Source organism: Giraffa tippelskirchi, chromosome 7 (genome assembly GCF_054371585.1).
Source record: "Giraffa tippelskirchi isolate mGirTip1 chromosome 7, T2T-mGirTip1v1.2.pri, whole genome shotgun sequence".
Taxonomy (NCBI): domain Eukaryota; kingdom Metazoa; phylum Chordata; class Mammalia; order Artiodactyla; family Giraffidae; genus Giraffa; species Giraffa tippelskirchi.
The window spans coordinates 52,716,696-52,735,599 of NC_137281.1; the positions used below are offsets into that span (position 1 = coordinate 52,716,696).

General features: G+C 50.9%; 1 protein-coding gene across 1 annotated transcript in view; it reads right to left on the reverse strand.

Annotated features, from left to right (window-relative positions):
- Nucleotides 1–735: 735 nt before the first annotated feature.
- The window catches only part of BCO1 (beta-carotene oxygenase 1), a 166,873-nt gene continuing 148,704 nt past the window's right edge, over nucleotides 736–18,904 (reverse strand). Inside the window, exons 13-19 of the mRNA XM_081513556.1 lie at nucleotides 18,691–18,838; nucleotides 16,573–16,796; nucleotides 14,360–14,617; nucleotides 7,139–7,244; nucleotides 5,030–5,124; nucleotides 3,622–3,733; nucleotides 736–1,470 (exon numbers count right to left, since the gene is read on the reverse strand). Coding sequence (XP_081369682.1) covers nucleotides 1,241–1,470; nucleotides 3,622–3,733; nucleotides 5,030–5,124; nucleotides 7,139–7,244; nucleotides 14,360–14,617; nucleotides 16,573–16,796; nucleotides 18,691–18,838 — 1,173 coding nt within the window. The 3' untranslated portion in view covers nucleotides 736–1,240. The remainder of the gene's footprint in view (nucleotides 1,471–3,621; nucleotides 3,734–5,029; nucleotides 5,125–7,138; nucleotides 7,245–14,359; nucleotides 14,618–16,572; nucleotides 16,797–18,690; nucleotides 18,839–18,904) is intronic.

Sequence of the window (18,904 nt, forward strand, 5' to 3'; positions counted from 1 at the left end):
TGAGGTCCCCAGAGGAGAAGAGTAGGTGGTCTTCATTCTGCCATCCCCAAGGTTTGTTTAATTTATTTATTTTGCCATCCTCAGGGTTTGGGTTTTTGTCTGATGGGCTCCATGAGCTGAGCTGAAATGGAAATGCTTGGATGATAAAGGAGGTTTTGAGGGAGCAACAGGGGAAGAAAGAGAGATCAAGGGTGGCTGGAAGAGGAACCTGGGGCGTTATCATTGGTCTCCATGTGAATTACCTTCCTTGTCTTCCTGGGAGACCTTCAATAAAATATGCATTTCTTTTTTTAAAAAATACCCACTTCTTGTTGGTATATTACAGAGTTGCATTTCTTTGTTGGTGGAATTCATTCATCCAACAAATATTTAATTGAGAGCCTGATCCACCAGGCAGTTTTCTAGGTGCAGAGGGTAGAGTAGCGAATATAATACACCAAACACAGGACAACTTGGATGAAAACAAACAACGTGGATGAATCTCCAGGGAATACTGCCGAGGGGACTCCTGTCCTGTATGGCTCTGATGCACGTCACTGCCCTGGTTCTCAGCATCAGGCAAGACAGGGCTCAATCCTGGACTCCAGCCCCTCCACGCCCTCCTGCAGTGGGGACCCCCACACTGGTCTGCTGGCCCACTGGGTGCACCATGAGGCACCTGTCTTTGCCTCTGTTTCTTTGCCTTAGAAGATCTTCAGAGGAAGAAGCCATGTAAAAAGTAAAACAAGATCTGGAAGGGCTTTAAAGTTTTATTTTATATTATGCCATGCCTTGCATGGAATGACCACAAAGCACAAGCCTTCTGGGCCAGCTGGTTGAGAAAGCTAGAACTCATGACCAGGTCCACTGGAAAGCGGAGACGGAGGGGGGGAGCAATGATAAATATTTCTGTGTCTCTTCTCCAACGGGCCATATGTGCCCATTCTAGGGACAATGATTATGCGACAATACAATTTCTGATTCATGGTCATGGTCTTTGTACTCAAGGAAGGTGGCTTTCTTACAAGGGCTAGAGCTAATCAATAAATATTTGATTGACTTTCAAGCAAGGTCCTCATGGCCAAAATAAAATGAAAGAAAAGATACCGACAAGTTCTGGTTTCAGAACGTTGACTCAAAGCAACCGCAGAAAGAATAAGTGGGAAATGGAATGAAGGACCACCTCTCCTGCACCTCCCCCAGGGCGGGACCAGCCGTGAGCTTGGTGGAGCTGGTCCCCAGGACCAAAGCCTCCAGGCTGTCAGGTCCGTGGGGCCGCACGGCTGGCGGCAGCCCTGTCCGGCTCCTCCCGGGAAGGGGCCTGCTTCCCTGGGTCCCAGCCTGCATCTGGGATGAACAGCCCGTGGATATCCAGGTGCATCTCCACATCGACGGACGCACGGGCCAGTTCCATAAAAGTTCTGGCATCGAGAACCAGCAGAAAAGGCGATTTCTGGGGATCAGTAGAGACAATGGCCGATAAGATAATCCCTTTGGGGAAACAAAGAGAGACACTTTGTAAAAGTGCAGCCTTGAACCTCGTCCAGCCGGGGAGCTAAGTTTCTCAGCTCTGCCTCCCTGTTCTTTGACTGTACCTAATCGAAACAGAAGGGAAGTGAATTTGATATTCTGTGTGAGCTGAAGGGAAAGGCCAGGGAAATGGGAAGGCTTGGCTGGGCCCGTCCCCTCACCTTTCTGAGCCTCAGTCTCTTCATCTGTAGAGTGGGGATAATCCTCCCCACTCTCAGGGGGTTGCTGAGAGGATCTTGCACAGTCAGTTACGAAAGCACTTTGTGAATTATTCCACGTACAGAAGAATGGCTATTTTCCTACTATTTAGAAATTCCAGTTACAGTGAATCGGTTTCAACACTGCACTTAGGCTAAACTCAGGCCAGCCACATTCAAGTGGCATTTGAATAAGTCCAATCCACTTCATGTGTGTGCAGCTTTTCCCTTGTGCAATGAGAATAGTCTAAATATTCACTCTCAAAGGGACAGAGGGCTAAACAAAATAGAGCAATAAACTTGCAGCAAATATTCCTGATTCTTCCCAAGGCCTCCTGGGTTTCAGAGTGGCTGAGCACAGCTGAGGTCGAATCAGCTTGGACTCAAATCCTCCCCTGTATGAACTGGGCGTGCAACTGTGGGTAAGTGACCTCACTCTCTGAGTCTTTCCTCTGGTGGAATGAAGACAAGGCTGCTCCCTGCCCACAAGAGAATATGCAGGGCGTACACGCCCAACCCAGGGGAAGACCAGCCTCGGTAGGAGGTGGCACCAACTGTCCCCCACCTTAGAGGTGACAGTGACACGGGTCCTCTGCCTGGCATGCTGTGCCATGCAGGTCAATAGGAAGACACCGCCCAGATAGAAAACCACTCCCTTCTCGCCCGAGGGAAGCAGCTGGCAGGCTCAGCGGGCAGCCTGCCCTGCCCCGCAGGTGTTGGCAGCCCCACCCAGGCTTCTAGTTACCCTTCTTGGCATCCCCAGGGGGACGGGCAGGGCATTTCTGGGGCAAAATCAAGGAGGGAAAGGAACTTTTGGTCAGGTGGAAACCCAGACAAGAGAGGAATCCCACAAACTTTTCAAGGGGCTCCCTGGAAAGTTTACATGCTCAGAGAAGTTACAAGTTCTGACCCAGCCACCGCAATGAATTTTAAAACCAAGATTCCACACCCTGGGCCAGGGCAGTGTTGCTCTGTGGAAAGGAAGTGGGCTTTTGTGTTAGTCTCCCCCAAAAGGAGGTCTGGCCTTCTGCCCCTGGGAGATGACGCCCGAGTCCTTGAACTGTTGGTCTGACGAGAGAGTCTTTGTTTACCTGAGGCCATGCTATCTACCCCGGCCTAGCAAAGTGATTCAGGGGGAGGCCTTGGGCCACAGGGCTTCCCAGGAGGTGCTTGTGGTAAAGGTCTCGCCTGCTAATGCAGGAGACATAAGAGATGCAGGTTGGATTCCTGGGTGGGGAAGATCCCCTGGAGGAGGGCACAGCAACCCACTCCAGTGTTCCTGCCTCGAGAATCCCATGGACAGAAGAACCTGGTAGGCGACAGTCCATGGGGACGCACAGAGTCGGACACGACGGAAGCAATTTAGCACTTGGGCCACAGACGTCAGCTCGACCTCCAGAAGGGCGGAAGACTAGAAGTCAACGCGGTCCGCACGTCCATGCCCCACACGGGCTCCGACCCCAGGCTGAGGGAGCACCCCTGGCTGGCCGCGCTCCGTGGGGGTCGTTGGGGAAGTGGGCGTGGTCCGTGACTCCTGCAGGGAGGACCACCGGAGACTCCACCCACGGGACTCTCCCGGATGCCGTCCCACTCGCCTTTTCTCTTTCAGCCTGTGCCCTCCCGGTGAGATAACGCGTCACGACGAGTGTAACAGCTTTCCGTGTGTTCTGTGGGCGCTCCTACTGAAGCTGAGGATGGTCTTGGGGACCCCTGAACTTGCAGCTGATGTCAGAAGTGGGGGTGGGCTTGGGGACTCCCTCACCCTACAGCTTTGCCCTCAGATCCACCTGGACTTCAAAGCATGGCTGCGCCAGCTGTGTGATGAGGGCGGGGTCGCCGACCCCGAACGGTGTCTCGGTTTGAGGGATGGCCACAAGCACAGTGCAGCAAGCGGGTTGCCCTTCCCAGGCCTTACCATCATCCTCATCCTTGGCACCCGGTGTGGGCACGAACAGGGGCTCCGCCGGCCAGCAGTGTGCCTCTCCCCACTTCAAGGAAGACTTCGTGAGAATGTCGTATTTTATTATCTGCGCATGCAACGGGGAGAAATGCGAAATGAATGGTTGCAGAGCGTGCTCATTCCCAGCGAATAGGAAGGCGTAAAGGCCCCAGAGACGGGGTGAGCCCCTCAGATGCGGACCTGACACTAGCGAGCATAGGCCGCAGATGATACCTGCCTCTGGTCAGCACGAAAACAGAAAGGAAAGCAGCTCCCTTCCTTCTCCGACTTTAAGCTAAGGTCCTCCCGCCACTGCAGAGCTTATATACACACTGAATTCTTTAAGAAATAAGAACCTTGGATTTATCTGGTATTGGGCACTATATTGCAATTTTTATACATATCAGATAATCTAACATATTCAATGCCCAACCTTTAAAGCATAATGTGCTTTCCTTATTGCTTTCCAAGCGTGAGTCCCTGGCCTTCTCTCTGTCTCTAATAAGCCTCTTTCCCCTTAGGGTGTGGGATTAATGGGGAGTGACTCGGAGCGTGTGGATGTGTGTGTGGGAACCTAATTTTTCTCATTGTACATTCCTGCACTGCTTGCATTTTTAAAAAAAGATTTTCCATTTTCTTACTAAAAACTGAAGCTACTAAGGAAAAGTGATGTCTGTATAGCACTCAGCATGGTCCCTGGGAAACAGCAAGTGTTCAACAAATAGTTTTAAAACCAAAATATGAACCGCTGTGCTGAACACCTGAAACTAACATGATATTGTAAATCAACCATATTGTTGTTTAGTTGCTAAGTCGTGTCCAACTCTGTGACCCCACGGACTGTAGCCTGCCAGGCTCCTCGGTCCATGAAATTTCCCAGGTAAGAACACTGGAGTGGGTTGCCATTTCTTTCTCCAGGGGGTCTTCTGGACCCAGGGATTGAACCCTCGTCTCCTACATTGGCAGGTGAATTCTTTACCACTGAGCCACTATACTTGAATAAAAAAATTTTAAAAAGCAAAATAAATCCTCCAAGTTTCAGCTCTATCTTCTCTGCTTGAGACAATGAGCTCCTTGAGGGCAGGAACTAGGACCCTCCTGTTCACTTGCTGTTCCTGGGTGCCTAAGCTGGTGCTCAATAAACATCCATCCAATAAAGAAATCAATGGATAAACTCCGGCCACCATGTCTTACCTGAGTGAAGCCCATTAGGTGCAGTTCCCTCTCCTGGATGCTCCGTCATTGCTTCTAGCGTATTTTGTCCCAAACCAACCTCACTCTCTGACCCCCATCCCCAAGGGGACCTCAGTCCTGACCTCCCTGAGAACTCAGCTTTGCAGACAGACATGACCATCCCAGGCTGCCACCCACCAGGGACCAGTACCTCGGTTGGGATGGGGCTCCACTGGACTCCAGCGGCAAAGACATAGCGGTATGGCTTCCCATTGTGGGCATAATTGATCCGAGGCAGTTCTAAGCCTGGAGAGAGATGACATGGTTGACAGGGCCCCCTTCAGGAGGGCTGGGACCACCCGCCCTTTGTGGCATCTAGGTTGGGCCTCCTTTCTACAAAAATGGCTCCCAAGCCAGGATCCCTGAACTTCACTCAGGCCCTGAGTTGGATCAAGGGTGGTCAGAAGGCAGGAGGAGGGAACCTCGTATAATTACCCCAGCTCTATTAGAAGCTTCAGGAGCAAGGTAAGATAGACCTTGGTTTTTAAGTGTATAAACATCTTTAATTATCCAAGATAGAAATCAAAGAGAATTGCATGATTAAAATCAGAGGCCACTGCAACTTTTTAAAAGCTGTTTTAAAAAAAAAGTATGTGCATGCAAATGTATGTGGGTGTGAACAGAAACTTCTGAAGCGTGGAGGAAGCATCATGGGGAATATTTAAATGAATCTAATGAAATTGTATAATAAAAAGTAATATTTACAAAGAATTTTAGAACATGGGGAAATGTCCCCATCATAACATTAGATGTAAAAGGCTGCTTTGTAGAGAATTATCACCACTATGTTATAAATGTAGAGGAAAAGTTTAGAAGTGCTGCTAGGGTGATAACTTCCTTATTGTGGCTCATAGTTTATATTGTCCATTCCAAGTTTCTCATGTGAAAATTTCATTGTATCTATTACTTTTGTAATCCAAAAAAGCCTTCATATTTCATCCATGTCCATGTATACGTATTTACATGTGTCTGCTGTGTCAAATTAAATTTCTAAGTCCCCACCTTGGCATGGGGCAGCGATGCGGGGAGCCGGGCCCTAGAGCCCCGCCCCTCCACTCCCCAGCCGTGTCCTGGGCCAGCCCACTCGCTCCTCACTTCCGTACTGAGCTGCTCTGAACCAGATTCCTGTCTCGTGCTGGCGACAGCACTGAGCACAGGAGCACAGGCCCTGCTCCACAGGCTTCTGCTCTAGGACAGTGGTTCTCAGTCGGGTTGCAGGCCCCGGACGCTGCTCAACAGCCTGCAATGCCCAATGCCGCCCCCTCCACAAGGAACGGCCCCGCCCCGTGTCCGCAGCGCTGGGCTGGGAGGCCCTGCTGCCGTGGCTGGGGCTTCTCTCCAAGGGGCTTTAGGTTCTGGGTGTCGCACAGCCTTTCTGAGGCCCAGTTTTCTCCTCTGGCCAACAGAGGTGACAGCACCTGTTCTGCAGCGTGTTCTCAGTGTGCCCAGGTAGAAATCCGCATATGCTGTGCTGTCCAGTACGTGGCAGCACCGGAACTGGGGTTTCCTCAGGGTGTAGGCCCTGTAGTGGGGTTGCTGGGTCATATGGTACTTTTATTCCTAGTTTTCAAAGAAATCTCCATGCTGTTTTCCATAGTGGCTGTATCGGTTTACATTCCCACCAACAGTGCAAGAGGGTTCCCTTTTCTCCATACCCTCTCCAGCATTTATTTTTATAGTTTTTTTTTTTAATGATGATGGCCATTCTGACCGGTGTGAGGTGATACTTCCCTGCAGTTTTGATTTCCATTTCTCTAATAATGAGCAATGTTGAGCATTTTTCACAAATGCATGGCGGCATTTGATATAGAGAACAAGCTAGTGGTTACCAGTGAAGGGGGAGGAGGGGGTGATATAGGGGTGGGGAGAGGGAAGTACCAACTATTGGATGTAAGACAGGCTCAAGGATGATTGTACAACACGGGGAAGAGAGCCAATATTTTGGAATAACTGTAAATGGAAAGTAACCTTTAAAGACTGTATAAAAATTTAAATGCAAAAATAAATAAATGTTTCAAAAGAAAGCATGGCAGCATTCAAAAGGCCAGCCGTGAAAGTTCCTGAGTCCAGAGACCACCCTAGTGCTGGGAGGGGTGTGAAGGTACACGAGAGAGAAGCGTCTCCAATACAAATGCCTAATGTCTCACAGCCTTCCTCTCAATCCTTGGTCCACACACAGCTCCTCTGCTTTGGAAGGAGATGTTACGTAACGAGGACATTGACTCCTTCCTCTAAACACAGGAGAGAAGGTGCGTTTTACCTTCGTAGAGCAACTCCGGCTGACAGTAGACTTGGGCATCTTTTTCCTTTAGGGCTCGTGCTGTTGTAGAAGGCAGTTTGATTAAATTGGAGCCCACTTCTGCATTCTGAAAGAGATCAGTTTTTCCAAATAAGTTAAAACGTTGTCCAGAGCAAACACTTGCTTTATGTGCACATTTTTAAAAGAATGCTTCAGTGTCTGTCATCTTGTTTTGGCCTCACGCTAGCCACCAGAAGCAGCTATTATATGATTGGTGTTCTCAGTTAAAAATGAGAATTGGGGACTGGAGGTGACTCCTCAAAGAAGGCAAAGCTGGTGGGTTGTGGAAGGGGGCTCCGAAACCCTGGAACTTTTTTTCTGCTCTGGGTTGCCTGATCCCTCACAGGTGAAATGGATGTACTTATAAGTGAAATGGCTGTACTTATAAGTTCTTATAAGTTCTCGCTTTTTAAATATTGCATGATTCTTCTGTAAAAGGCTGCATCGGTTATTAAAAAGGTGTTTATAAAGAGTTCATAGTAACATGGGAAGCGCTCATGATAGAACACCAAGTGAGAAAACAGCAGAGAAAACTGCGACACAGTCTGAGCAGTTAAAAAAGAAAAGAAATTACATTGAAAAGAGCCTGGGAGAAATATGCCAAATAGTAACAATATAGCATTCAGTGACTTATGGAGACTTTAATTTCTTTTTCTATGTTTTTCTAGATTTTCAGTACTTTCTCCTATGAAAAAATAGGAGAAAAACAAACAAGCAGGAAAGAAAAACAAACGAGATAAAATTACTTGGGAGAAAAAAATATCTATGAAGGACATCTCTTGGTCTTAAGTGACAGTCAAGACTTTGTTCAGTACTTTAACCCGGAAGAGAGACGTAACACAATTAACTAAATGTCTATCGAGCAGCAGTTACTCCCTGTGTCCCCACACACTTGCCGTGGTACCTTGACCAAGTTACTTGACATCTCTGAAGTTCAGTTTCCCCACTTGTATAATGAGGTGTAGCACAAGCATTGTATAAATAGCATATGCATCTCCAAGTTATCATGCAAATTAAATAAAATAATCCATGCTGTTGGCTTACAAGAAGGCCAGATTAACAGTAGGTGCTAAATAAATGTTAACTGCTGTTGATCACATAATTGTATTATTATATTATTATTATTATTGCCGCTACCCCTGGCGAGTAAGTTCAGGTTGGGCACTTGGGAGGGGGATGAGGAGCAAGACCACCGGCATCTGGAATTCCAGGAGGAGAAGTACTGTCATGCCTGACTTCTCATTTAAACTTTTCTTGACTTTCCAAATGTCCCCAAACAAGCTTTTATAATTAAAACAAACCTATAAATGGCAACCTACTCCAGTATTCTCTCCTGGAAAAATCCCATGGACAGAAGAGCCTGGTGAGCTTAAGTCCATGGGGTCACAAAAGAGTCGAACATAACTTAGCGACTACTCAACAACAACAAATTTGAACAACAGCAGCTTTTTGCTAGGAAGGCAGGACATTTACTGCATCTTAGAAGCTGAATTTTGAGATGTGTTTAGTGCAATCCCAGTTGACAGAGGAGGAAACTGAGGCCCAGGGTAGGAAAGTGGCTTGCCCAAGGTCACGCTAGGGGAGCAGAAGCTGAGCCCAGACCTCCACACTGTGGTTCTTCAGCTCACAAACAGAAGCACTGCAGGCAGCAGGCAAAGCAGGTGCAAAGGCCCTGAGGCTGGTCCATTCCCCTCCCATAGGTCTCAGCTTCAACATCCCTTTCCCTGACAGCTCAGTCTGCAGTGTCTCCAAGGTGTCTGTCCCACGCTGTAATTATCTCCTTTATGGACCTGGTTCCTTCTTTGATGCTGTCTTCCCTGTGAAGACAGTGACCACATTTCACTCTGTACATGGCACACAGGCAGCTCCTAGGAAGTAACTGCTAAAGGAATGCGTGAATGTATGCCTTAATGAGCTTTTCCTTCAACTCTCGAGAGGCAGAACATGTGCTTTGCAGGTGGTTGTAAGAATCAGACAAAGGGCGTGAAACAGTCGTCCAGTGCCCGGCACATCGGGTGTCTTGTTGGGAGCAGCTCTTGTTTGCCTCTGCCTGTGCGCACAGCCTCACAGACGGTGAGAAGTCCTGCCCGTTGCCTTGCAGTCACGAGGCAGCAGCCACGGGCCTCTTGTGCATGTCTCGGGCTTGATTCTCAGGGAGGCGGTCTGTAGACATGTTTTCTAGCTCCAGACATGAAACTGGTCAGACTGGTTGAGGCATGGACCGTGAATTTTTCCACACATAGCAGTAACGAGCATGACTCGGCTGCTTTCTGCGGCCAGAGTGCTTGACTTTGGGAAGAAATCGCTCTCCAGCCAGAATTCAATAAAATCCTGCAGACTGGCTTTGAACTTCTTCAATGCGAGGGACCTCCCAGGAGAAGCAGTTAATTTCAGTCATCCCAAAAAAACACTGGCTTTGAAGTTTGGCAGTCCTGGGTGTGAAATCTGACTCTATAGGTTTCTTCGTGAGTGAGCTCGAGTAGGCCTCCCCAAGACTACGTGAACTGGAGCCTGCTTCCTTGTTTGTAAAACTGGGGGCAATCCATAACTTCTGGATGGATGGTGAGTGCAAGCGAAGGTTTCTTCCAACAGTGTCTGAGCACCGTGGTTAGGATTAAATTAAATAATGGTTATGAAAACATCTGGTCCAGGGCCAAACCCACTGTAGTTAGTAAGTTGGAATGAGATGGCAGGCATGCAAATCCTAGCTCAAATCCTACGATGATTCTGCGACATTGGGCAGGTTACTTTCTCTCTCATCTGTTGTCATGGGGATGACAAATAACTTCAAGCACTCTCATGCAGATTCAGTGAGGAGCATGCAGACCATTACACAGCCCCACTCGTTTGAGGGGGGCATGGCAACCCACTCCAGTGTTCTTGCCTGGAGAACCCCCATGGACAGAGGAGCCTGGTGGGCCACAGTCCATGGGGTCACACAGAGTTGGACATGATTGAAGTGACTCAGCACGCACGCACATTTGCAGGACCCAGGATGAGCGCAGAGGCCTGCCAACCCTATGTCCACATATATTGAATGGTTAAGTCAAATACCACTTTATCTTCCCTTCCTTTATACATAGAGCTTCAACATGTTGTGGAACTGTGCGGTCTGGGTAAGGCAACTACCCCCAGCCACAGGTGGCTATTCAAATTTAAATTCAGTAAATTTAAAACTCCATCCCCTGGCTTCACTGGCTGGATTTCCATAGCCCGGTCACCCAGTCCAGCGGCGACTGACTGCGTTGGACAGAGAACACTGCTTCATCAGGCAGTGCTGGGTCTGGAAGGACGCATGTGGATTGACAATTCCAGGACTCCTTGGCCTTCTGGAATGGGGTGCAGGGGAGAAGGAAGGCTGGCCTCTGCGCCCAGGCTCCCCACCTCCTTTTCTTCCTGCTGCATGGAAGCCCCGGCCTCCCCCACCTCCCTCCTGGGCCTGAGGCTGACACACCGGCAGCACTGTCTGCCCTCAGGAGGGCAGAGGCAGGCGCTGGAGGTAGGTGTGGGACATCTGGGCAAGGAACTCAGGGATCCCAGGTTATGGCTGGGGTCGCGAGGGTGCCCTTCTGGGTGGGCACCCTGTAGCCCTGTGGGTTTCTCACCCTGTGGAGAAGGGCCACTGGAGAAAAGCCAGAACAGGGGCCCCTCTGGCCTGGATCTAAAAGAAGAAAAGGCATCTAACACAGGGCCCAGCGCAGAGGGAGACCTCGAGGAATAGTGGTTTCTCTTACTATTTGGACACAAGATAAACCAAATCCACTGAGCCAGGAATTGGAGCCACCCCTTCGAGGTCGAAGATGCCACCCCAACCCGATTCTGGAAGCAGCGCACGGAGCCCTGCAGGGTGAGGGCACAGCAGATGGCACAGACGGGCCACACCACCCAGGCCCCTGGGGGCCCAGCCCCGCCTTAGACAACTCCCATGCCACCCTAACAAACAGGCCAAGGGTGCCAATGGGCCCCTCCTTCCTCTGACCCCAGCTGGCCCAAATGCCAGAGAATCTGGGGCAGCTGGGAGGCCTCAGACTTCTGAACACACTTCATTCACTCTAGCCCGTTCTACGTAGAAGTTGCTTTCCACTTTGGAAGTGTTCCAAATGCTAAAGGAAGGCCTTGCATCCTTTGTGAGACCTTGCATCACCTTTCTCATTCATTCATTTAAAATATCTAAGGGCTTCAAGAGAACCTGCTGAGAGCCAGACCCTGTGATGGGTGCAGGGGATAAATGGCTGATAAGACCAAGAGTCCCGGCCCCCTGGGAGCTTTTACAGGAAGAGGTGACCCAACAAGCTCATTACTCCTGAGATCAATGTGAGCAAAGAGCTGTAGGTGCCACTGGAATATACAAACCCACTGAGGGAGTCAGGACGCCAGACCTGAAGGATGAGCAGGAATTAGGATCCTGGGGTGGGGGTGGGGGGTGCCTGAGAGCCATGCCCACCCCTGATCCCTCCCCTGGAGGTTCTGCCTTCACTGGACTGGTGGTCCCGGAGCCCCCAGGCCAGTCTGACCTGTGGCCAGGACGAGAGTGGAGGACTCATGGAAAGAGGATGGCAGAGGGACAGCGACGTGCACAGGCCTCGGAATGAAGGGCATTTGAGAAAAGGTGGCATCGCCCGCCCCCAAGGCCCCTCCGTAACATACTTGTGGACGGATGGAATCGGAGCTGCTGGATCCGAACACACAGGCCATGTCTGCCTGCTCGACATTCCCCTGTCCACATGCAGTGAAGCAAGAAGACATTTTTTAAGGGACAATAAACAGCAATTAAAAAGCGTGCCAGAGCTACCCTTCCCAGCGCTCACTTTTCTTTGCAGATGGTTCACGCAGAGCCTGTTTAAACTGTACAGGCTAAACTTCTTAGCTTGGTTCCAAGGAAGCAGATTGTTTCTCAAGCTTGTTAAGAGGTGACAGAATCCCGCAGTGCAGGCATTGGGAGAGTGATTCCTCTGTGCATCACCCCAGGCTGAGGTCTGTGAGGCAGGGGGAGGGGTCGGGCCTTGGGACTCGCCCTCTGGGTGACAGCCCCCCACCCCACTGCCCCACCGTTGCACCCTGGAGCCAGGAAACGCTCCAAGCGCTGAACTGCGGAACTTCCCAGAGTGGGGAGCACAGAGGCCAGGGGCTCAGGTGGAGATTCTGTGGGGCACGGCCGTTCACTCGTTAGCCCTGAATCACACCAGGAGAAAGTTAATCCCTTCTTTTCTTCCAATCTTCCCAACCAGGTCAAGGAGAGCGTCTCAGTTAGGTGCCACTATACCCTTAACATTTAATACTTTCCCAGTGTCCTCTTTAAGGAAGAGATCGGGACTTGGCAAGAGCAACAGCATCAGGCCAGCGCTCAGGACCTGTGCTTCATCACAGCACTTCATGCTCATCGCTTCCTCCTTTGGCAGCACGCAATGCTGGCTTTGCCCTGGGTCGTGATAGGTTCCCTTCCAAATGAGTTAGGGAAAGAGTGAGTTGATTTAAATGAAAACATGATTTTGTAAATGTTAACAGAAGTGGTAGGAAATACAGTGAACATCATGACAAAGATACACAAGTGACTGCAGATGGGGGAAATGCTGGAGAGGAGAAAGGACTCAGCCATGTGGTCTGACAAAGCTGGGCTCAAATCCAGGTCCCAGGGACTCTGGCTGGAAGGGGTCAGGGGGGTGGGGGAAGCCTCCCTGGGCATGTAGCAGTGTCTTCTGTTTCCCTAGGCCTGCAGGGGGGCCCTGTGAGGGGTCAAGGTGACCCTCTGGGGATCTTTCCAGGAGTTAGGTCAGCTCAGGAGATCTGCATAGTTATACCCTTTACCAGCTCCAAGGAAGGGCTCAGAGCCAGTCTTGGCTTTGCTACCAGGCTGTGTGACCTTGGGCACATTCTTTAACCTCTCTGAGCCTCAGTTTCTTCTTCTGTAAAATGAGGCTAATGTGAGGATCTCTCCCATAGGTTTTGATCATTAAGTGAGGTAAAGAAAATAAAATGCTTAGCAACGTACCTGGTACATAGAGTGTGTTCAGTACAGATGAGCCATCAAAATTGAATTGAACTCAATTGGGTTTCATTTAAATTAATTAAGTCATGAAGTAAGGGAGTTCTGGAGCCAGAAGCCTCTGTAGCCTTTAAAACAAGCCCAGAGCCTAGGCAGCAGCACCCTAATTGAGGGCCATGTGTGGCCCGGTGGTCATTTTGAATGTAAGAACAGGACTGTTCAACATCAGGGAAATGGGTAAGCAACTGGAGATGAATCCCCACCGCGGACTGTCAGGCAAATATTTAAAATGATGTCACAGAAGAATATTTAATGTCATGGAAAGATGTTTAGATATATAAGTAGGACAGAAAAGCAGTACAAAAAATAGAATGTACATATTCAGTCGTGAAAAAAAGAGGCACTGATGCATGCCCCAGTACTGAAGAACTCTGAAAGCATGTGAAGTGAGAGGAGCCAGCCACAGAAGACTGCTTCCTGCATGACTCCAATTATATGAAACGTCTCGAATAGGCAAATCTACAGAGATAGAAAGTAGGGCAGTGGTTACCTGGGGGTGGAGGGAATGGGGGAGGCTGATGGTTAACGGGTACAAAGTTTCTTTCGGGGGAAATGAAAATATTTTAAAATTGATTGTAGTGCAACTCTGTGAATATACTAAATGCCATTGAACTATACACTTTAAATTAGTGAAAATGGGTGAATAGTATGGTATGTGAGTTATATTTCATTAAAGCTGTTAAAAAATTATGCACAGCACAATTTTTCTCTAAAATTAAGAAATACATATTTATATGCTATATGTTAATTTTAGAAAAGAAAATCATACTGTACATACTTTTTAACAGCTTTGATGTATATATATGATATGTGTATGTTATATGCATATATATCATTATATGTTAATATGTTTCTATATCTTCCTGTCTATTTGCCTGTCTGTCTATCTACGGAGAGAGAGAGAGACTTGGGAAGCAATACAAATATATCTGCAATGGGCTTATGGTGATTTTTTTCCTTTTCACTTAATCTATATTTTCTAAAATTTCTACCATGAATATGTTCAATATTTGGGAAAATAATGAAAGCATTTTCTGCCTTTCTCTAAGAACACCTCATTTTGAATTTCAATGTCAATGAAATCAGGACCAAAGCCACTTCCTGAGTGGGCTCGCCTCCCCCAGAACTCAAGCTGTTACCTTGTCCACGTGGAGGGGCAGTGCGAATCTCTTGAGGGTGGGCATGGAGGTGAGCCTGGAGTTCTCCTCGAAGTCCTTGTTCAGGTTGGCCAAGTAGAAGAGCTGGTAGAGGCTGCTGTCCTTGTAGGCGATAACGTCGAACAGGAGGCAGCCATCCTCTTCGTAGGCGTTGACGTGATGAAACACCACCATGGGGTCCGTGTAATACTTGGTCAGCACGGGCTTCCGCGTCCTTCGGTCAATGATGTGAATGTGAGTCTGAAAGGAGATGTAGCCCAGGGCTCAGCTCTCCCTCCGTGGCCCTACACTGCAGCACTGGGTGGGGGACAAGGGCCAGCCAACCATTCACCTGCTCGGGACCCTTAAGCAACCCTGCCCCTTTCTGAGCCTCTTTGTCCCACTCCAGGGGGCAAACCTCACCAGAGGCGATAGGGAGGAGGGAAGCTTTGCCACATGGGGTCTCGGCTTCACCTGGAGGACCGGACCTTTCAGGGAGGGCCCTGAAAGTGCACCGTCTCCCTGACCTTCACTCGGCTGAGATCCAGGTGGGCGGCAAGTGGCCAGCTCCCTGGCAATGGCCAAGTTGGGGAGGACCAGTCAGGGCCAGTACTCTCAGCTTCCTCAGGTCCCACCCATGGCCAGAGGCCCTGAAGCCCCGTCCTGGGTCCCCTCCCCTGACCGCGGCCCACTGCAGCTTGTCCCAGCCACGGGCTGCCCTGGAGGGCTGCGGTGCCGAGTGACTGGTCTAGTCAAGCTGACGCAAGCTCAGTGGGCCTGCGCACACACCTCTGGTGTCACAGGCGGTATCGCTCTGGGTGGCAGTTAGCCGTATCTGCAGCCCCAGTTGCTTAATCCAAGGGTGAAGGGGTGTTTTCTTTGTTTTGGCAGCTCTGGCCTAACCATCCTCCTCTGAAAGGAGGGAGGGGCAGCTGCAGCCACCTCCTCTGGCTCATCGTCCCTTTCTCTCTTTCCCCAAAATCAAGCTCTGAAGTTAAATGGGGGTGATGAGGGCTGAGTGTTGCAGAGGAGGAGGGACAGTGGGTTTGGGAGATGAACACAGGGTGAAATGACAGGCACTTCTTTCCCATAAACCCAATCCTGGGGTCAGCCGCAGGGACTGCTCACAAAACTCTCCAAATGCATTCAAAGCCCTGCAAGGGCTCGGGGGCTCTCACTGTGGGACTCTCTGGGGCCAGAGATCCCTGGGGGATCCCTGCAGCCTGGAGGCCTACGGGGCCCTGATGCTCCTGGTCCTCCAGAGCAAACCCACTTCTGCTGGCCCCCTGAAGGCCCCCTTGCCAAGCTCATTCATGCCACAAACACTGACACATTTTGGGGGGAACTAGAGAGAAACCCCCCCCACACACTTTCATGCAGTTTATAGTCCAGTGGGGGTAAGGCCAAGGGTCAGTGACCAAATGTACAGCATGTGAAGGATGATGGCCGGGCACGACTGAGGAAATGAGGTGGGAGGTGGAGAAAGCCTGGTAGTGGGGAGGGGTCTGTGACAGACAGGGGAGCCTCGGGATGTTGAGGTGGGGCTTAGAGCCAGACCTGGATTCATCAGGGGAGGGAGCCAGCTGGGGAAGAGTGTTCCAGGGGAAGGGGAAGAAAGTGCAGAGGCCCCGAGGCAGGAATGTGTGCTGCAGGTCTGAGGTGTAGGAGGGAGCCAGAGGCTGGGCTGAGGGTGTGATGAGGGCCTTTCCAGGCCGGTGAGAGAGGCCTGTGGGTCTGATTCTGGGGAAGATGGGGAACCAGCAGAAGGTTCTGGGCAGGGGAGGGACCTCACGGAGCTGCTTTGCTCCCTCTCCTCCCTGAGAATGCAGGCATTAAAGAGGGGGTGGCCACAAAGACATCTCTGTATGGGTGCCCGAGGATGCTCGTGGCGCACGGAAAGGGGAGCACAAGGGTGCTGAATGGACGATGGAGGGGCTCTTGGCGGGGCTGGATGGGGAGGAGGGGAGGACTTGGCCGCTGCTTTCTGAGCTGTTTGGACAGATGATGCTGACCCCCTTGTCCTAACTCGGGACCCCTGTGAAGGACCATCCAGCCTCAGAAGTCTCTGGAAGGCTGGCTGGTGCCTCTGGGGACACTGTCTGGGAGCTCGCTTCCTCCCTGTGCTGACTGGCCCGCCCCCTCCTGCTGAGCTCCAGCTGGCTCTGGCTGTCCTGGTGCTGCGGGGTGGGGTGGGGGGGTCCCCTGCCGGGCCTTACCTTGTCCTCCCCGTGGAAGGCCAGGCAGGAAGCCCAGCTCACGCCCCGAATGTAGGCCGTGGCCATCTTGAGGATGTCCAACTTGAAAGGCTGCTCGAGGAAAACGATGTAGTTCTCGGTGACTCCGAAGCTGTGGTAATAGCTCGGGGAGAGGAGGGAGCGGGCGGCGATGGAGCAGAAGACCTCTGTGTCCTTCAGGGGGCTCCGGCTCTCCTTTCTGCCCCCTGGAGAGAAGCCAGCCTCAGGAGCAGCGCGGGACCTGACTGCCCCCGCCAAGGACACCACGGGGCCACTGCCTCCTACAGCCCAGCCTCTCAGCCCGCCCCGCTGCTGAGAAGAACCTTCGAGTGAGAGTCGACAGCAAGTCAGGTGAAGGGCTGCTGCCTGGCTGATGCAGGGACCGGACCTTCCCTGCCCCGGGGGTCTGGTTTAGCATCTGAAACCGCTGTCTCCCCAAGCTCAAGGCCTCCGGGCCACTGGGCCTCTGGGCAACTTTGACGTATTGCTGAGGACCGTTGTCTGACATGCATTTCACAGGGTTTCCATGAGTTTCTCTTGGCATTGCCTGTTCTGAAACACCTAGGAGTAAGCCCAAGTGCCTATGTTGATGTGACAGACTGTGACAGTCAAGGTTGGCTGTATGATTCCCATTTTACAGATGGGAAACTGAGGCTTGGTGGGACAGCCAAAGGCACAGGGTTAAGCCAAAAGGACACAGTCCCCTCATCCTGGCCCCCTCCTCTGTTCTTTGGAGGGACAACTCTTAGAGGGAAGGGAGGGAACTGAAGGAAGTACTGCAGGAGTCTGAGCACCTCGCCTGGCACCCAGCACGAAGGTGCTCAGGACTGCTTGGTTTTCTGATTCCTCTGCAAGGATGAGTCACCCGCTGGCCAAAAGGCCTCCCCACCCAGGCCTGGGGCTGGGTTATAATGAGTTACATGCAAGCGTCCCCACCTTTCTTGTGGCCACCTGTGCACCCTGTAAACAGCTGGCTGGTGGGAGGGAGGCTGTCGAGTTGTGGGGTAGTTCTTTTCTTCACTAAACAAATGGAACACAAAGCAAACGGGAAGGAAAGGCACCCTGGCCTGGGAGGCGGGAGGCAGGTGTGAATCCTGGTGAAGCACCAGCCGGGAGCAGGTGCGGAGGGTACCTGCTGTGAGCCGTGGGGATGTCACCTGATCCCCTGGGGCTCCCGGTCCTCAGGAACATGAGGTGGCAAACTCAAACCGCTAGCCTACCCTCAGGTGTGACATTCTAGGATCCTGAGCCAGACCCTGTATCCCTTTATTGGCTTAATTAACGGGGGTTCCATTTAACAAGAGCACTCACTGTACTGTGTGACCCAGGAACTCCCGTCTGCCAGTGGAGCCTGGAATTTGCTGGATGTGGGGTGCTCTACAGAATGGTAAGGGAGGGGCCAGGAGAGATCTCAGATGGAAACCGGTCTTCCTAAACCAGAAGATCTAGCTGAGCACCCTTGCAGTCCTGCACCGTCCCTGGAGCCTGCGCAGCCGCCCTCAGAGGCCTGCTCTCCCGGGTGTGGTTGCCGAGAGGGTCCTGCACAAATAAGGGCTAGGAGTCCCACCCTTCTCCCCCACAGGAACGGGCAATCACAATTGGCCTGGGCGCCATGCCAGGCTCCCGGGCCTGAGTGAAGACTGTTTAGAAGGCCCAGGGAACAGGGCGGAATCTGGAGTGGATGCCAGCAGGCCTGAGCTCCCTGAACAACCCGGGGAGCCTGGCTTCTGGGGCTGGGATGAGAGAGAGCAGCACAGCCCTGACAGATGCAGGTTTGTCAGAAAACTGAAAAATGATGGATGGATGGATGACAACATCGGTGGATAGATTGATAAATATATGATTAACGGGTAAATTAATGAATTAATGAACAGGAATCGAAGGAAAAGGAGGTTGGAACGGCAAAGGGATTCACTTCTTCCAAAAGGAAGCATAGCATCATCCCTTTTCTCCTAAAGGAGAAAAGCGAGTCCATGGTCGTCTGAGTCATCGACGTGGGCAAGTGTCAGGTTGAGTGTTGTGCTATCAACCAAAACCAGAACTCTTCCCAAAGAGCCACCCTTGGTGTTCATGCCTCATCACAGCCCCAGAATGACCCACCTGTGACTGTGGCAGGGATCTTAAAGATCACATATTTTGTCTTCCCCTTGTCCACGATGGACGTGCCAACATTGAGAACATTTCCAGCAGCATCGTAGTGAGGATGTGATGTTGCCAGATTTACAGCCACGTATTTACGATAATCAACCTGCAAAACATGACAGTCAGCTGTTTTCAAAAAGGGGAGAGGGTGAAGTCCCGCGAAGAGCTGACT